A 17,630-nucleotide genomic window follows, 5' to 3' on the forward strand; every position below is an offset into this window, starting at 1 on the left:
AGTTGAGTCCTTTACATATTGCATCATTCTGACCTCTTCTACCTCCTTCTTCCATTTTTTTTTTTAAAACATTTTATTTATTTATTTGAGAGAAGAGACAGACAGTGAGAGAGAGCATGAGCGAGGAGAGGGTCAGAGGGAGAAGCAGACTCCCTGTGGAGCTGGGAGCCTGATGCGGGACTCGATCCCGGGACTCCAGGATCATGACCTGAGCTGAAGGCAGTCGCTTAACCAACTGAGCCACCCAGGCGCCCTCCTTCTTCCATTTTTAAAAAAAGATTTTATTTATTTATTTGACAGACAGAGATCACAAGTAGGCAGAGAGGCAGGCAGAGAGAGAGGAGGAAACAGGCTCCCTGTGGAGCAGAGAGCCTGATACCAGGCTTGATCCTGAGACCCTGAGACCATGACCTGAGCTGAAGGCAGAGGCTTAACCCTCCGAGCCACCCAGGCGCCCCTCTTTCTTCCATACCTTCATTACTACTTTGGGCCCACCTGGATAATCCAGAATAATTTCCCCATGTCAAGGTCCTTTTTTTTTTTTTTTTGAGAGAGAGAGCGTGCCTGAGTTGTGGGAGGGGTAGAGGGAGAGAGAGAATCTCAAGCAGACTCCATGCTGAGTGTGGAGCCAGACGTGGGGCTCAATCTCACGACCCTGAGATCATGACCTGAGCTAAAATCAAGAGCAGAATGGAATGCTTAACCAACCGAGCCATGCCGGGGTTTCTCAAGGTCCTTAATTTGATCACATCTGCCAAATTCCTTTTGCCCTGTAAGGTAACATAGGTTCTGGGGATTGGGACCTGAACATTATTTGAGGTTCCATTCTTCTGCCTACCACAGTCACTACGGCTGTTTTGTCTTATCTGCAGCCAAGTGTACTCCTGACACCCAGCTCTCGGATCTACTGGGGAAAGCAGGGGAGGCTTTACAGATCAAGTAGCCTCCTGGCTGAGACCTGAGAATGAACAGTCATTTGTCATACGGGCAAATACAGAAAGGGCTTTCCAGGGAAAGGGTGTAGCCCATACGGGGAAACAAGTATGCAAGGTATGTTTGCAAACTACAAGCAGTTCCGTATTGCTGGAGCTTGTAAAGTGTCTGCCTGTATGGGGTTGGGGAGGGCGGAGAGGAGGGTAGACTGGATCACAAATGGCTAGGTACATTTGCATCTAAGAAGCTATGGCTTTACTTTGTAGGTGACAAAGTGTCATTGAAGAATGCAAGCAGGGGGTACACAATTAGAGTTAGGGGTAAGAGCAAGCCAGTTGGCTTTCATGTGGAAGACAGCCAGGGCTGGAGGCAGAACTATCCATGCACTGGTTTCTGTCAGGGGCAACGTAGATATTCCTGAGCATTGTCTGAGCACCTCCTGTATGTGCTGTGACATTTTGGGGTTACCAAGGTGAATAAGACACGGGTCAGAGCAAGGGTGCCTCTCACCCTGCCACCCACAACCCTAGGGCAGGACTGGCGGGTCTCATGGTACTCAAGTTGGGGGTGTTCTGCCCCCCGAGCCAAGTCCAGGAAACACAGACAAGGTGGGGTGCGGCCCAGGGGAACTCAAAGGGGCACCAGGACCATCGGCAATGACGTGAAAGCAACTGAAAAGTCAGATGGCCCTTTTCTGCCCCTATCTCACCCAAACGCGCCCTGATGTTCCCCCCAAACCGGGCCTAGTTATTTTTATTTTTAAAGATTTTATTTATTTGAGAGAGAGCAGGAGAAGTGGAGGGTCAGAGGGAGAAGCAGACTCCCTGCTGAGCAGGGAGCCCGATGCGGGACACGATCCTGGGACTCCAGGATCATGACCTGAGCTGAAGGCAGTCGCTCAACCAACTGAGCCACCCAGGCGCCTGGGCCTAGTTATTTTAAATCACTGCATGTGGTGAGTGAGAAGAGGAACTGGTGTGGTCACAGAAGAAGCCTAGGACTCAGACACCGTCACCCCCCTCCCCAGCCGCCTGATGGAAACAGTCTGACATTAGAGATGACAGATGGTCGCATAACTTTGTGAATACACTAAAAACTCATGACTGTACACTTTAAAAGGTTGTTTTATCCGATGTGAATTATCTCCCTAGAAGAAGAATTAATTTTTTAAGCAGAAGAAAAAAATAACCCACCCCTGAGCCCTAAGGGAACCTAGGCTTGTGAGGTCACTGGTCAGAGCCTCGGGTTCCTCCACTGCCAAATGAGAGGAGTGGTAAAGAACAGTCGACTGCTCTGAGTTTTCTATGTGATCGTGCAGGTTAAACACTTAACATGCAAGCAGCAGTTGCTAAACATATTCATGTTCGTCTCCTCCGAAGTGCCAATGAAATTTTTAAAACAATCATTTTCTCAGCAGCCCCAAGATGTGACATAAGCTCTAGGCAAGCTCCCTTCAGACGGTCCCGGCTCCGGCAGACGAGAGCAAGGCTCCGACGGGAAGACAGCCACAGGCACGGATGCCCAAGCTCTCCGCAGCGCCCGCAGGCTGGGTCTGCAGCTGTGCAGCGCAGAGATGAGAGCGAGACTCGCGCGGCACAAATACAGCTACGCGGAGCGGTGATAGAGAAAGGAGGCGCAGAGATTTGTGCTCGTAATTCTAGTTTGATACACAAACTCCTCGGGTTTCCAAAATAGCCACGCCCACCCCAGCCCCTGGACAAGTCCACGTGACTACAACGCGGCCCTGATGTTTAGTGATGACCCGCGCCCCACGCTGCTCCTCATTCTGGCTCCTCCAAACCACAATGATGCGGAAACAGGCCTTACACAGACGGAATTTTCCAGCCCTGTACCCAGGCAGGGGATTTGTGTTTTCCCCGAACTTCCCATTTGTGAGATTCCAAAATCAACCAGGGACTTATCAAGTGCCTGGCCCGCGCCCAACCCTGTGAAGGGTACAGCGGGGGAGAAAAAAAGAAGCATAAGCCAGGGTCCTGCTCCCAAGCAGCCGAGCTAACCTCTGAGCTGGAAAGCAACCCTTCACGGTAAACATATAAAAGCCTTTGTGCCTTGCACAGAGCAGTGGTTCAGTCATCATTTGTTCATTGGGTCAATGAATTAATAGAGGGCACAATAATAAGACAATTGTGTGAGTGTGGGGCTCACTCTAAGAACCACAAGATGGGTTGGAGTAGTTGTTAAAGGCTTGTGCCAGAGGCTGCTAGCTGCCTACTCAATACCAATTCTTCCATTTTTCCTTGTAACAGAGCCCCTATTTTATTTGAGGTGGCTGTATGCCCAGATAAAATACTACATTTCCCAGCTTTCCTTGTAGCTAGAGGTGGCTCATGAAATTTAAACAGAAATTTTTAGGAGAGTCTACCAGGAAATTGCCTTAAAAGGCAGACCAACAGTGGCCACTCACTCTTGTGTCCTTCCTCCCTTTCTTCTAATTCTCATCTGAAACATGAGTGTGATGGCTGGATTTACAGCAGCTATTTTGGACCACGAGACAACCTTGAGAGAGAAAAGCTTGAAGACAAAAGAAGCCCAAATTCCTGATGATTAGGGAGTCACCATACTCTCCCTGGGCTGCTTGCTTCTGGCATTCTTTTACTTGAAAGGGAGATAAACCTCTATCTTGCTTAAACTATTTTTGGGGGTTTTGTCATAGGCAGCAAACCCGTCTCAACTAACACAAGTTTCCACAGAAAAGCTGGGCTTTAAAGGAAGGGTTAGTTGGCTTTGTGACTGGGTGGGTGGGGATGGAAGGGCATCTCAAATGCCAGAAAGAGCAAAGGAAATGACACTGGCAGGAATGAGCATTGCTGAAAGCAAGTGGGTAGAGAATAGGAAATAAAGAGAAGCCAGATGACAGTGTTGTAGATGTCAAGGGGAACAAGGATTGATTGGGGAAGAACCAGGGACCACAAAGGAACAAGAAAGTTTGGGGCGTCTGGGGAGCTCAGTCGCATGGGCATCCAACTCTTGGTTCCAGCTCAGGTCATGATCTTGGGGTCGTGAGATTGAGCCCTGTGGCATGGCGGGCTCTGTGCTCATCGAGGAGTCTGCTTCTCTCCCTTTCCTTCTTTTTTTTTTTTTTTTTTTTTTTTTAAGATTTTATTCATTTCATTTGACAGACAGAGATCACAAGTAGGCAGAGGCAGGCAGAGAGAGGAGGAAGCAGGCTCCCTGCCGAGCAGAGAGCCCGATGCGGGGCTCGATCCCAGGACCCTGGGATCATGACCTGAGCCGAAAGCAGAGGCTTTAACCCACTGAGCCACCCAGGCGCCCCTCTCCCTTTCCTTCTCTGCCCCACCCCTCATGCATGCTCTCCCTCTTTCTCTCCAAAATAAATAGATAAATCTTTAAAAAAGGAAGAAGAAAGCTTGTTTCCCTCCAAAGGAGCAAAACACCTGTGGACCTGGAGGGAGTAAGAAAGGAGAGAAAGAGGCAGAAGAGGCTGGGGGAACTTCATCACATGAAGAAACAGGAGCATGAGCTGTGGCTTGGACTTGGAACAATACCACCACCAAACTTTATTAAATGTGTATGTGCCTTGCCCTGGGCTATGCACTCTCCACACACTTATCTCATTTATGCTTCATGACACCTTTACGACATAGTCCTATCATCACCCACATCTGGCAGACAAGGAGCCTGGGGCTTAGTCAGTGACTTAGCCAGTGTAAGCCTTACCATCCTGTAAGCTGGCTCCCATCCACTCCATTTTTCAGATGAGGAGTGAGTTTGTACCATTATTTCAAAGCCAGGAAAATACGTCAAGATCTTGATTTTCTTTCTCTTTTTTTAAAAAGAGATTTTATTTATTTATTTGACAGAGAGAGACACAGCAAGAGAGAGAGAACCCAAGGAGAGGGAGTGGGAGAGAGAGAAGCAGGCTTCCTGATGAGGAGGGAGCCTGATGTGGGGCTCAATCCCAGGACCTGAGCTGAAGGCAGACACCTGATGACTGAGCCACCCAGGATCCTGATTTTCAAACATAAAGATCCAGAACCAAGTATAGAGTCAATTGCTTTGTGAATGCTCTCTTAACCAGAAGAAAAACAAACAGACAAGGAAAAGAGAAGTTTGGAGTCTTGGCTGTGTTTCCTACATGTCGAGGAGGAAGGACTTGTTAAACAAACCCACCCCTACTCCCTGGCTGGTTGGTTGAGTGCCCCTGAGGTGCAGATAGTGCTGAGATGGCGGGGGTGAGGGATGGACGGAAGCAAGCATTAAGAAACCAAGCAGGCAGTGATGCAATGTCAAATCTATTGACAAATGAATCACAGCCAACCAGCGGCTCATGTGTCTCAGAGAGTGTTTTAATATCTCTCCACACCACGGAATGGAAAAAAAAAAATTACTCTATCACAGCTAAGGCTGAAAACTCAATACTTTGAATTAAGTTAGTCTATAGATACATCCACTGAACATGAGGAATTCTTCCTGGAGCTAAAATCTCATTAGACGCTCACAAGAAAGCGGGGAAAACAACCCATCGGGTTACAAATGATTTAGGTAACATGAGTACCTAATAGGAAGTGCATTTCCCATGAAGATTAAAAATAAAAAAATCTCATCTGGCAGCCCGGCAGACTCTGGTGGCAGGGCCTCCCCAGTACGGAAATCTAGAATTCTACAGCTGGCCCAGGACAGCACTAAATGCTGGAAGGTAAAGAGTATGATCTTTGTTAGCCCTAAGTTCAAGCTGATTCTAGCACAAGCTGTTTGACTCTGGGTACATGCCTTTACCTCTCTTGGCCTCAGCACTTTACCTATAAAAGGGCACTAGTAATCACACACCCCCCCACCCCCCGCAGCCACCCTGAGATGGCTGGGAGGCTAAAGGAGAGGGGGCCTACTGCTCCTGTCACCATGACTTTGACAGAACTTATGTCTTTAGAGTTCTCTGCCTCAAATTCTAGGAAAGAAAAGACCACAAGACAATGGAAAGAGCCACGTCCTGGCGCATGGGCCCAGCCTTGAGGGTCACAAGCGTGTGACCTTGAGGTTACTTTTATGTCTCCCAGGCTCCGTCTGAAGAGGGGCAGGAGTAGAACTACTCTCGGATCTCTTCCTCTTCTAGACTCCCGAATGTCACTAAGATTCAGATGGACAATCCTTAGGGAAGCTGTTTCTTTATCTAAAAACATACGGTTTCTACCCCGGGAGCCAAAGAGTTAGTGAGAACCATAAAGGCAGGTCATGGGGTTTTGCACTCTTGGGCCTTAACACAGACCTGGCATGAAGTAAGACCTTGATAAATTCTTGTTGAATGGAACAGATGAATGATGAGCAAATGAATGGATTTCAAGGGCCAGCCAAAACGGAGACCACTTGCCCTCCACCAAGCAGAGTTTAAAGCAAGAAGAAAATGCTGCCAATTTAAAATACTAATGATAATTACTTTGTCATCTGAACTACAACCAGAATATCAGATGAACAGTTCGCCAGTCAAAGGGATGCCTGATGCAGAAAAGCCAACTTTGGGCTTTGCCAGAAGAGTGTACTTTGGGGCACAAGGAGTACAGATGTGACACAGGAGAGTCCACAGGCTCCAGAAAGGATGCAGAAGCCCTGAGAAGGAAATGTCACCCAACCTCTATGGCAGGAGGGGCACAGAAGCATGTCACCATGAAAGGAAAAATACCAGGCCTCCACATGTTGGCATGCAGTTGTGTCTGCCCAAGAGTGCCGCGCTGAAAAGGGGAGCTCTAAAATCCAGCAGGTGGTCTGCTCCCCTGTGAGACCAAGTCCACCCAGGAGCCCCACAGGTGGGCAGCAGCCCTGATGGCTGCAGCAGATGGACTGGGGTCTTCTGGGGACTTCAGCGATGAAGAAAATAATAATAACACACACGGGGTGCCTGGGTGGCTCAGTAGGTTAAGTGTCTGCATTCAGCTCAGGTCATGATCCCGGGGTCCTGGGATCCATGCCCGTGTCAGGCTCCCTGCTCAGTGGAGAGCCTGCTTCTCCCTCTCCCTCTGCTGCTTCCCCGCTTGTGCTGGCTCTCTCTCTCTCTCTCTCTCTCTCTCTCTCTTGCTCTCTCTTTGTCAAATAAATAAATAAAATCTTTAAAAAGAAAGATTTAAAGAAAAAAAAAAAGAACAGGCATTCTAACTTATACTCAGGTTTGGCTACTATGTGTAGAAACAGATCCAACTGTGTCTTTGTATGGGAATCTACCTCTCATAAGAGAAAATGGTCCTTTTCCAAGGAGGGGGGGCATCTCTGCCCCTCGGCATAAATGTGGCTCTCCCATGGCTCTCTCTCCTTAAGACCTCAAGACTGAATGGCCCAATAAAACCCAACCTTCAGTTGAGGATCTCCGAATACAAATAATGGGCACGACTGCCGGGGAAGAAGGAGAAACATGAGGGCCAAGCTAGCAAGAGAGCCTCATGAGCCAAGCCTCGGCCTTGGGTCCCGCCCTGCTCCCAGGTTTCTAGAAAGAGCCATAGCAAAGCTGGGGGAAAAAAAACAAAACAAAACCCAAAACACATGCATCATAGAAAACCAAACTATCTGTGATTCAGAATGGTCTGGGAATGAGAATCTTTGAAGCACCAACTCAAAGAAAATGACCTGTAGTCACGGTTAAACACTGTGGGTGCCTACTTTGTGTTAAGAGTCCTTTAGAAACAAAATCCCACTTATTACTCATATTAACAATATGATGTAAGCCGTATTTATTAGTCTCATTTTACAGATGAACAAACTGATACACAGAAAATTCAAATAACTTCTCCCAAGAGAAGTTCACACAAGCAGTCTAGCTTCAAAGCCCATAGTCTTTATCAGCATTTTCAAACCTTTCTCTCTAATCCAGAGCAAGAAATACATTCTACATCATGACCCAATATACACTCACACATTTATACATAATTGAAACAAAGTTTGAAAACAGAAAATACCATTACCATGGGCAATTCACTGCCATGTTTCCTCTTCTATTCCATCCTATTAAAAAATATATCACTTGGACACCTGGGTGGCTCGGTCAGTTAAGCATTTGCCTTTGGCTCAGGTCATGATCCCAGAGTCCTCAGACTGAGTCCTACATTGGGCTCCCTGCTCAGCAGGGAGTCTGCTTCTCCCTCTGCCCCCCTACCCTGTGAGCTCTCTCTCTCTGTCTCAAAAATAAATAAAATCTTAAAAAAATATGTATCGCTCAACAACTATTTATGAAATACCTACTATGTGTTAGACACTGTACTAGGCTTTGTGGCTATGTCATTGGATAAAAAGTTAAAAATCCTTGCCCTCTTGGACCTTGCATTTACTGGAAAGAGAGTGAGTAAGATCAACACGCAAAATCATAACATCTGAAGCAGTAATCTGGTCAGTGCTAAGGAGAAAATAAAGCAGGGATAGCCAAGAGTGAGAGGAAAGCCTCTCCATGCTTTCATTCCCCCCCTGCACTGATTTCAGTGGGCTGTCACCCACCAGGTGAAAACCCCTGCCCTTAATCCATCCACCCTGGGGACTCTATGTATGCCTGACAGCTCTTTCTCCTAGACCGTGTGCACATGTACGCGTTATGGGATTGCGTGCACTGTGCATACGTGTATAGGCATGCATGTACGTGCATGCAGTCACTTCCTCACAGGTGAGGTTCTGGAGACAGGGCCCCAACAAACAGCTGTCCAGGGGTTCCATCCACAAGCCTGACCTGCAGAGGGGGTCCTGGAGTGCGGCCTAGAGTATCAGCCCAAGCACATTAGGCAAAGCCAGCAAGTGCCAGACACGTGACTGGGCCTGAGTCTTTAATCCAGAGGAATGAGAATCTTTTTATCATTGGTCCACCCAGAGCTAGCACCTTTTTGAAATTCGTTAGGCCAGAGGGAATGCTAACTCCTAATCTGCATCAAGATGATCTTTGTGCAAGAATGCCCTTAGGGAGAGAAAAGACAGCAAACAGAAATAAAAATAACTTCCTGGGGAAAATGCAGTGCATGGGGCATACCTGAAGGGGTGATTGATGTGGGTCTCCGGGAACATGGGATTGGAGCCAGCTCTGAAGCAGCTCTGGGCCACTTGCGTGGCTGCCATTCGGTATCTGGAACTTGGCACTAGGGTGAAATCTTCAGACTCTTCCCTTAAGTTAAAGGGGCACATAAAAATGTTAGTAGCATGGGCAGCAAAAGCATTACCTATGGGAAAAGCAGCCAATCTCTGCTAATGAATAAGTGTAACTGATCAGAACAGATGACTTGATGGACCTTCCAAATGTGCTTTTAGCAAAGTGGACAGTTTTTCATTCAAATGCAAACTCACCCAGATAAGATCTAATAATGGAGATTTTGGAACAATCCCACATCAGTGATTTTTTTTTTTTTCTCCTTCACTGAGCAGGAAAGAATCTTAAGTTCCTGATCACGATTTGACCCAACCAGACATCAGTTTAAGCTTTCCCTATGACTGAAGAGATCCTGAGGGTTCCAGGGGCAGCAAAGTAGCAGTCACTGGCCATCCTCATGTCCCTATCTGTCCTTTCTTCCTCAGCCCCCCTCCCACTCCCTGACCTATGAGGAGTTGGGTGGTGGGGACATTCAGTACAATGCAGTCATCCATTTATTCAAGAAATATTTAGTGAGCACTTACCATGTGCAAGGCACCATAATGACTGCCACAAGGGGATTCAAAGATGGCTAGGACCGGGTCCTGTCCTCAAAACAGAGGGCAGATGTCCAGGGAAACAACAAATGACAGAAGCCCCGCGTAGGATTTCAACTCACTTCAACATGCACTTAATCTTTCTGAACTTCAGCTTTCTCCTTTGTCAAACTAAGACACTGCATTAGACATGATCTCTGGGCACTAGGCCAGCTTGAAAACTATGATTCAATGCCCTCCCCTTCCCACTCAGGCTCCAGGAAGCTGAGAGATCAGGTGCAGCCTTCTAGGAAGGGGACAGCCAGCAAAGGGAGGGGACAGCAAGGATTATGGACCTTTCCCTGAGTGAGAGGGTGTTGCCATTTGGCCAGAACAGAAGACACAGGCTCTCAGAAGATAAGAGATAAGTCGGGAAAATTACGTGCAAGATTTAAACTTTCACATCAAGGAATCTGGGGGGAAATGGGGAGCCACTGTAGTTTGTGTAGAGAAAGGTACTATCCCGTGGTGCAAAGGAATCTGATCGACCTGTGGAAGAGGAGCTGGAGGGGGGCGGACGGTGATGTTATTACCACAGAGCATGAGGGCCGAGGCCTGAAATGAAAGAGTCCTCCCATGGTCTAGCCAAGCACACCATTCCCTCACCCCCTGGCATCGCCATACTGCTTATTTTCATAAACTCACCCGAGGCGAAATCATGTTGCATAATCTTTTTTTTTTTTCCCAATTCTACAAGTGGTTTCAAGGTAAACAGATGAATTTCATCTCCCTTCTTCCCAAGCGCCCGAGGTTAAACGGGACCAACAAGAGGAGTCAGGGAGGGGTGCGGGAAGGGGCCAGGAGACCCCGGGATGCGCGAGGGGTGCGCCTACCTGCAGAGAAGCCGTCCTCGTGGTCCGAGCTGTTGCGGCTGCAGTCACTGCCCCTCTCGGGAGAGCTGTGGCTGGGCGAGTCCCGCTCCGGCACCCGCAGGAACCTCTTGCGCCGCCACGGGGGGAGGTGCTCGCGAGCCCCACGCCGGGGATGCTCCTCGGCCGCCAGGGGCGAGCTCCGCCCGTCCTTGGCCTCCGCCTCCAGCTGCTCCAGGTCGCGGCTCTGGCGCTGCTGCCGCCGGCCCCCGGGGATCAGGTGCATCCAGCGATGGGGGCTGCCCGCCCGCGCCGGCTTTTCGGCCTCATCGCGGCCTCCGAGCCGGCAGGGGCCCACGAGCAAGTGGCCGAGGACGAATTTCTCGTTCAAATCCACCATCTCGAAGTCGTGGTCACTGCTGTTGCCCCCATCCTCCGCGACCGAGGCGTCCGGCTCGCCCTCCTCCGAGCCCCGCCCCGCGCGGGTCCCGGAGGGCAGCTCCTCTCCCTGGGCGCTGGGGACTGTGTCATCGTGGCCGGGGGGCGCGTGGTCCTCCTGGGACCTGAAAAGGAGGCGAGGCTGCACCAGCTGCTGGTGGATGGCGGCGGTCAGGCTGCGCACCGCGCCCCCGGCCCCCGCCGGCCCGGGCCAGGTGGGAAGGTCCGGGCACGCGTAGGGAGGAGCCTCGGCCTTCGTGGCCGCCTCCGGGTCCCCGCGCCAGGGGCCTGCGGGGTCTCCGCCGCCGCCCGCGGCGCCCTGCTTCTCGCGCGGTGGCGGCGTCCGCTCCAGCCCAGCCGGCGCCGGCTCCTCCGCCCAAACTCCCGGCGGGTCGCCGTCTCCGCCCTCCGAGCACCCGCAGCCGAGGTCCCGCTTCTCCGTGGCCAGGGCCGCCTGCAGGTAGGAGACTTTGAACTTCTCCTCAGCCAACACCTGTTGCAGCCGCTTCAGGTTGAGTTTGCAGCGCTCCAGCTCCCGCTCCATGTCCAGCACCGAGTCCAGCCGCATGACGGGGGCCTTCTCCCCGGGGAACTCGGCCTGCCAGTGGCGCTCGAAGTCCTGAGGGTCCCACATGGCGGCCGCCCCTTCGGGCCTCCCGGGCCCGGCTCCGCCGCGCGCAGCGGGCTGGGGTCGCTCCGGGCTGTTCCCGGAAGCCCGCGCTGGCGCAGTCGCCTGCCCTTCACTTCAGCCCCTGAAGAAAATAGGAGAAAAAATAAAAGTTTTTCCCCTTCCGCCCTTGGGCCTTTTTTTTTTTTTTTTTTCCCCTTCTTCTGGGTTTCGCCTCCCTGACGTAAGCGGCCACCCGCGACGGAGGCGGGCGTCTGGGGACCCTGGGCCCGCCCTGGGCCGGACGCGCAGAGCCCACGGTCTGTAGTTCCCGCCGCCCGGCCCAGGGCGCCCGGCGGGCTCCGGGCTGCCGGGGAGCCGCGGCGGGGGCGGAGCCTCGGTGGCTCCGGGCCGCCGCCCCCCCGCCCCCGAGGCTGGCGCGCCCCGGAGCGGCGCCCGCGACACTCCAGCGGACCACGGTAGGCCCGGCTCGCACCTTCCCCGCCGCCACCGCCGCGCCGCTCCCGCAGCAGCGCGCCGTCCGCGGCGGCTCCCTGCATCCGAGCGCCGGGCCGCGCGGCGGGGGGAGGCGGAAGCCCGGGTGAGGGAGCGCGCGGGGGCGCCCCGGGCTCCCGGCCAACCTCCCGCCCCCCGCCTCTCCGCGGCCTCGTCTGCCCAGAGCCGGCACGGCGCCTGGGACCTGGAGGGAGAAGGTGCGGGGAAAGGCGAGATGGCGCGGCGGCGAGGACAGGTGTCTGAGGGAGCGGTCTGCCGCCCGGCGGGGTTATCCCTACCCGGGATTTATTGAGCGCCTTGAACTAACGTGACCAGGATAACAGAGCTGTTCAGTCCAGAACAGGGGAGTGAACTTTGGTTTTTGCAAGTCCCTTTTCATGCGCTCTCTCCAGTACTCACTGGAGCTTTTCCGGGGGAGAAATGGGCAAGGGTGACAGCTCCAAGTGGCTCTGCTAGAGGCCCCTGTGACTTCAAAGCTGAGCGTACTCCCGCCTGACCGAATCAAACCATGGCAGCAGGAGCCTTAGACACGTGGGCATCTAAGACGGCCCTCCAATTCCACCTCCTCTTTGTGGCCCCACACAGTTCCCCTAGGGAGGCTAAGAAAAGAGGAGCTGGGGACAGGTGCCTGGGCGCTCGCGGTGGAGTGCATGGGGGGCTTCTGCTTTGCTTCCCCTCTGCATGTGGCTGCAAAGCACTTTGCTCTTCCTCTTTCCAGGGTTTCGACTGAGGCCACAGTGTCCGCAGAGAGGGATCCTGATCAACTGTCTCGTGCTTGCTGCAACGGGGGAGCCTTATTGGTGATTCATGTTTCCTTCATTTTAAAGATGAGGAAATTGATATTCTAAGAGACTGGAAATTCTTCCTGCCCTTTGGGGCCTAGAGCTAAGCTCAGCAACCCTTTTCCTCTAGCCACCTGCCATTAGCTTCTCACCTGAACTGTCTGAACAGGCTAGCCTACCCCCACTCCTCAATCCCTTTCAGCCCACCCCTCAACGTTGGCTCTTACAAAGATACCAGGAAGACATTTTTTTAGCCACAAATGGGATAGTGCCGTGCTTTTGCTCAAAACCCTTCCTTGGCTCCTCATTACCTACAGGATGGTGCCTAGTCGCTGCTGGACGTAGGAGGTCCTCCCGCACATGGTCCTGGCCCCTCTATAGCTTCTTCCTATGCTTTAGACTTAACAACTCCACACTGTCCTCAAAGATGTCTCCCTCTTTCCGAGTGACCTTTCCTCCTCCTTGGAACTCCCATCCCTACACACAGGCATAACTCCCTGCTGCCTGGGGGATTCCAACTGAGAAGACATTTTTGCCGCGCACCCCCCCCCACCTTTGTGCCACCACTGCATCTCTTCCGCATCTTTATCTTTGCCCTTGCTCCAATCTATTATAACTATTAGTGACATCTTTTGTTTCCTCTACTTGTAGAGCCCTCAAAGATAGGTTTGTATCTTTTCCACTTTTTGTATTCTTTCTGCTTCTTGCAGAGGGTGGTAGAGATAACTGATGATTGTTGAATGAAAGAAATGAATGAATGAATGAGCAGGAAGATGAATGAATTTCCACCTTGTGGCTCCTGCTCAGCTTCTCCAGTTGTGAATCACTTCAGACTAGGAGCAGATGTGCTTCCCACAGAGGCTTCTCAACTCTAGAATTTCCTTCCTTGACAAAGTCTGTGTTTACTCATTTTCCCAATATCCTTTCTTCCTTCTTTCTCTTAAAAAAAAAAAAAATGGTGTGCTAGTGGCATGACTCATCATAGTGTTTGTCTTGTGCCAAACTGAAGGAATGAGCATGTTTTAAAATAAATTAATTGAGGGGCACCTGGGTGGCTCAGTGGGTTAAAGCCTCTGCCTTCGGCTCAGGTCATGATCCCAGGGTCCTGGGATTGAGCCCTGCATCGGGCTCTCTGCTCCGTGGAGAGCCTGCTTCCTCCTCTCTCAGCCTGCCTCCCTGCCTACTTGTGATCTCTCTCTCTGTCAAATAAATAAAATCTAAAAATTAATTAATTAATTAATTGAGTAGTCCCCAGTGTGAGTGATTTCTCCATCCTTCACCTAGTTCCTCAAGCTGCTTTCTGTCCCACCTTAGCTTCATATTCTCTCCCTACCGCCCCAGAGGCTGCCACAATCTCTTTTGTCCACTGGGAAGGACTGAGGAGCTCCCGATGCCTACAGAGAGCCAGGGCAGGGGTAGTCCATCGAACAGAGTCCACAAACATCTTGGCTTCTGTTAAAATTTCAGAATGGGAGAGAAATGCTGCACAGTAAGAATGGATGGTCCCAGTCAACAGCATATTGATTGGAAGATGTTTCGATATGTACATTTAAATGCACAAAGAAAAAAAAAAAAAACCCTGTAAGTTACTACAAGCATCAATTTCTGAATTTGTAAATTTCCTAGGAGGCTAGTTTCAACTCTGTCCTTTAATTAAAACAGCAGTATGATTCCCTTTTGGTCCAAGGAGGTTGTTACTAATACCACTAATTTTTTCCACGAGGACCAATATAGCTGGAAATGCCAGCATACATCTTCCGTAAACAGATCCCAGGAGCAACCTTCATTGTCTCTAGCTGGTGGATAGTTCAGCTTTATTACTTGGCTTTGGGTCATCATGGGGGCAGGGGTAGAGTGGCTGACATTTATTGAATCCATACCTCTAGTTGCCATACATCTTTGATCTCATCTAATTCCTCACAACCCTGTAAAAAAGGTATTATTGTTGCTACTTCAGAGAGAGAGAGAGAAATAGAAGATCAAAGAGGTTGGAAGCCACACAGCTAGTCTACTGGATTCTAAAGCCCAGTGGATTTGCAAGGGGTTGGTCCAGGTGCATCTGTCATTAGCATTCATTCATTCAATAAATATATCTACTGAGCCCCTGTAGGAGCGTCTGTGTGGTGCAGTCCATTAAGCATCCAGCTCTTGGTTTTGGCTTAAGTCATGATCTTGGGGTTGTGAGATCGAGCCGGGCATGGGACTCTGCTTTCAGCAGGGAGTCTGCTTAAGACACTCTCTCCTCTCCCTCTGCCCCCTTCCCCACCTATGCCCTCACTCTAAAATAAATAAATAAATCTTTAAAAAATAGATATTTATTGAACACCTGTTAGGTGCTCCGGTCTGGCAAATAAAGTTTAAACTTTGTAACCTGGCATATAAGACTCTTCACAATGGATCCTCTGACCCCAACCTACTCTTCCAACCCCATTTCCTGAATATTTTCTTCCACTTGCTGCACCCATTCAGTCCCTTAACCTGAGTCTCCCTATGAGCAAATACTTTTTGGGTCTCATGCCATCTCCCTTTGGCCCATCTCAGATTTCTGCTGCAGCTGCAATGGACACTTCCCATGAGCTGCTGTGCTCTCACTTCAAGCATCCCCACCCCTATGATTCTGCCACTTTCTGGCCCGGTTTTTGTTTTGTTTTGTTTTGTTTTGTTTTTCCCAAAGTCTCAAAGCTCTCAAGGGCATCCCGGATGGAAGCTTCTTCTTCTTCTTTTTTTTTTTTTAAGAGTTTATTTATTTATTTGACAGACAGAGATCACAAGTAGGCAGAGAGGCAGGCAGAGAGAGAGATTGGGAAACAGGCTCCCTGCTGAGCAGAGAGCCTGATGCGGGGCTTGATCCCAGGACCCTGAGATCATGACCTGAGCCGAAGGCAGAGGCTTTAAATCACTGAGCCACCCAGGTGCCCCCCAGATGGAAGCTTCTAAGGGGGATGGATGTTAATATCCCCAGGGCATCCCAGAGAAGGTGGAAATGAGAGCTGCTTAATACATGCCCCGGGCCCCCGTCTTTGGAGGGCATTTCTGACTTAGTGGTCCAATAGGAATGAGCCCCAGTGGTTCATAGTGGTAACCAATCCATAATGAACTCTCCGTTGACTTTCCCTTCTTGTCTGTCTCTCTCACTTCCGCTTTCTGGGATAATCTCCTGACTAAAATATTTGCACTAGGTCCTTGTGTCCTTCCCTGCTTTCCCTCTCTGTTCTCTCCACTAAGACCCCCTACAGCCTCCCCATCCCCCCTGCCCCCGTGATATAGCCACACCAAATGCTTCCCCATTCCCCCAGTTACTCCTTGGTCTCAGGGTCTACTTTTGCCAGGCTGCTTCCTCCTCTGCCTGGTGAGAGCCTTTTGCACCTATCAAAGCCCAGCTCACCTGTGGCTTTCTCTCTAACGCCTTCCTTTCCCTGGGTCTAGTGAGACATGCTGATCTGCAGAGGGATTTCCCTTGGTTCCAGCACTGGTCACACCACACTGTAATTAATTCCATGGCTCCTTGAGGATATCCTGGCTCTAGCCAGCTGGCATTTCCTCTTCCTCCAGCTGCCAGAGTACCTAATGTGGTTTCAAACAGCCAGAACCTACCACACGTCTCCTGAGAAATGATAAATGATGAATGAATGAATGAATGAATGAATGATTAGTACTCCACCTGGACCCTTGAGCCATGATCTTGGGGTTGTGAGATCGAGCCGGGCATGGGACTCTGCTTTCAGCAGGGAGTCTGCTTAACACACTCTCTCCTCTCCCTCTGCCCCCTTCCCTTATGCGATCTTTTTGTTTGTTTTAAGATTTTTATTTAATTTTTATTTATTTAAATTAACATATAATGTATTATTTGCCCCAGGTCTGTGAATCATCAGGCTTACACACTTCACAGCACTCACCATAGCACATACACAGCACTCACCATAGCACATACCCTCCCGAATGTCCATAACCCAACCACCCTCTCCCTACCCCCGTACCCCCGGGCACCCCTCAGTTTGTTTTGTGATATTAAGTCTCTTATGGTTTGTCTCCCTCCCGATTCCGTCTTGTTTCATTTTTTCCCTCCCTACCCACCAAACCCCCCACATTGCCTCTCAAATTCCTCATATCAGGGAGATCATATGATAATTGTCTTCCTCTGATTGACTTATTTTGCTCAGCATAATACCCTCTAGTTCCATCCACATCATTGCAAATGGCAAGATTTCATTTCTTTTGATGGCTGCATAGTATTCCATTGTGTATATATACCACATCTTCTTTATCCATTCATCTATTGAGGGACATCTAGGTTCTTTCCATAGTGTGGCTATTGTGGACTTTGCCGCTATAAACATTTGGGTGCATGTGCCCCTTCGGATCACTACATTTGTTTCTTTAGGGTAAATACCCAGTAGTGCGATTGCTGGTCGTAGGGTAGCTCTATTTTCAACTTTTTGAGGAACCTCCATGCTGATTTCCAGAGTGGCTGCACCAGCTTGCATTCCCACAAGATTTTTATTTTTGGGGCACCTGGGTGGCTCAGTCTTTAAGCCTTTGTCTTCAGCTCAGGTCATGATCCCAGGATCCTGGGATCGAGCCCCATGTCTGGCTCCCTGCTCGGCAGGAAGCCTGCTTCTCCCTCTCCCACTCCCCCTGTTTGTGTTCTCTGTGTGTGTGTGTCTCTCTCTGTCAAATAAATAAATAAAATCTTTTTTAAAAAAGATCACAAGTAGGCAGAGAGGCAGGCAGAGGGTGGGGGGGAAGCAGGCTCCCCGCTGAGCAGAGGGGCTCAATCCCAGGACCCTGAGATCATGACCTGAGCCGAAGGCAGAGGCTTTAACCCACTGAGCCACCACTCACAGCCAGCCAGGACCCCCTAAAATGTTCCCTCTTGCTCTTTTG

At 50.3% G+C, this 17,630-nt stretch overlaps 1 protein-coding gene across 3 annotated transcripts in view; it reads right to left on the minus strand.

The window, feature by feature from the left end:
• LOC111151605 (active BCR-related) overlaps positions 1-11,483 on the minus strand; it is a 178,364-nt gene extending 166,881 nt beyond the window's left edge. For all 3 annotated transcript variants that reach the window (XM_022509693.1, XM_022509692.1, XM_022509694.1), the window contains exon 1: positions 10,428-11,483. In XM_022509693.1, the coding sequence (XP_022365401.1) occupies positions 10,428-11,475 (1,048 nt within the window). In that variant the 5' untranslated portion in view covers positions 11,476-11,483. The remainder of the gene's footprint in view (positions 1-10,427) is intronic.
• Between the last annotated feature and the right edge of the window lie 6,147 nt (positions 11,484-17,630).

Source organism: Enhydra lutris, unplaced genomic scaffold, assembly GCF_002288905.1.
Source record: "Enhydra lutris kenyoni isolate GAN:26980312 unplaced genomic scaffold, ASM228890v2 scaffoldscaffold26, whole genome shotgun sequence".
Lineage (NCBI taxonomy): Eukaryota > Metazoa > Chordata > Mammalia > Carnivora > Mustelidae > Enhydra > Enhydra lutris.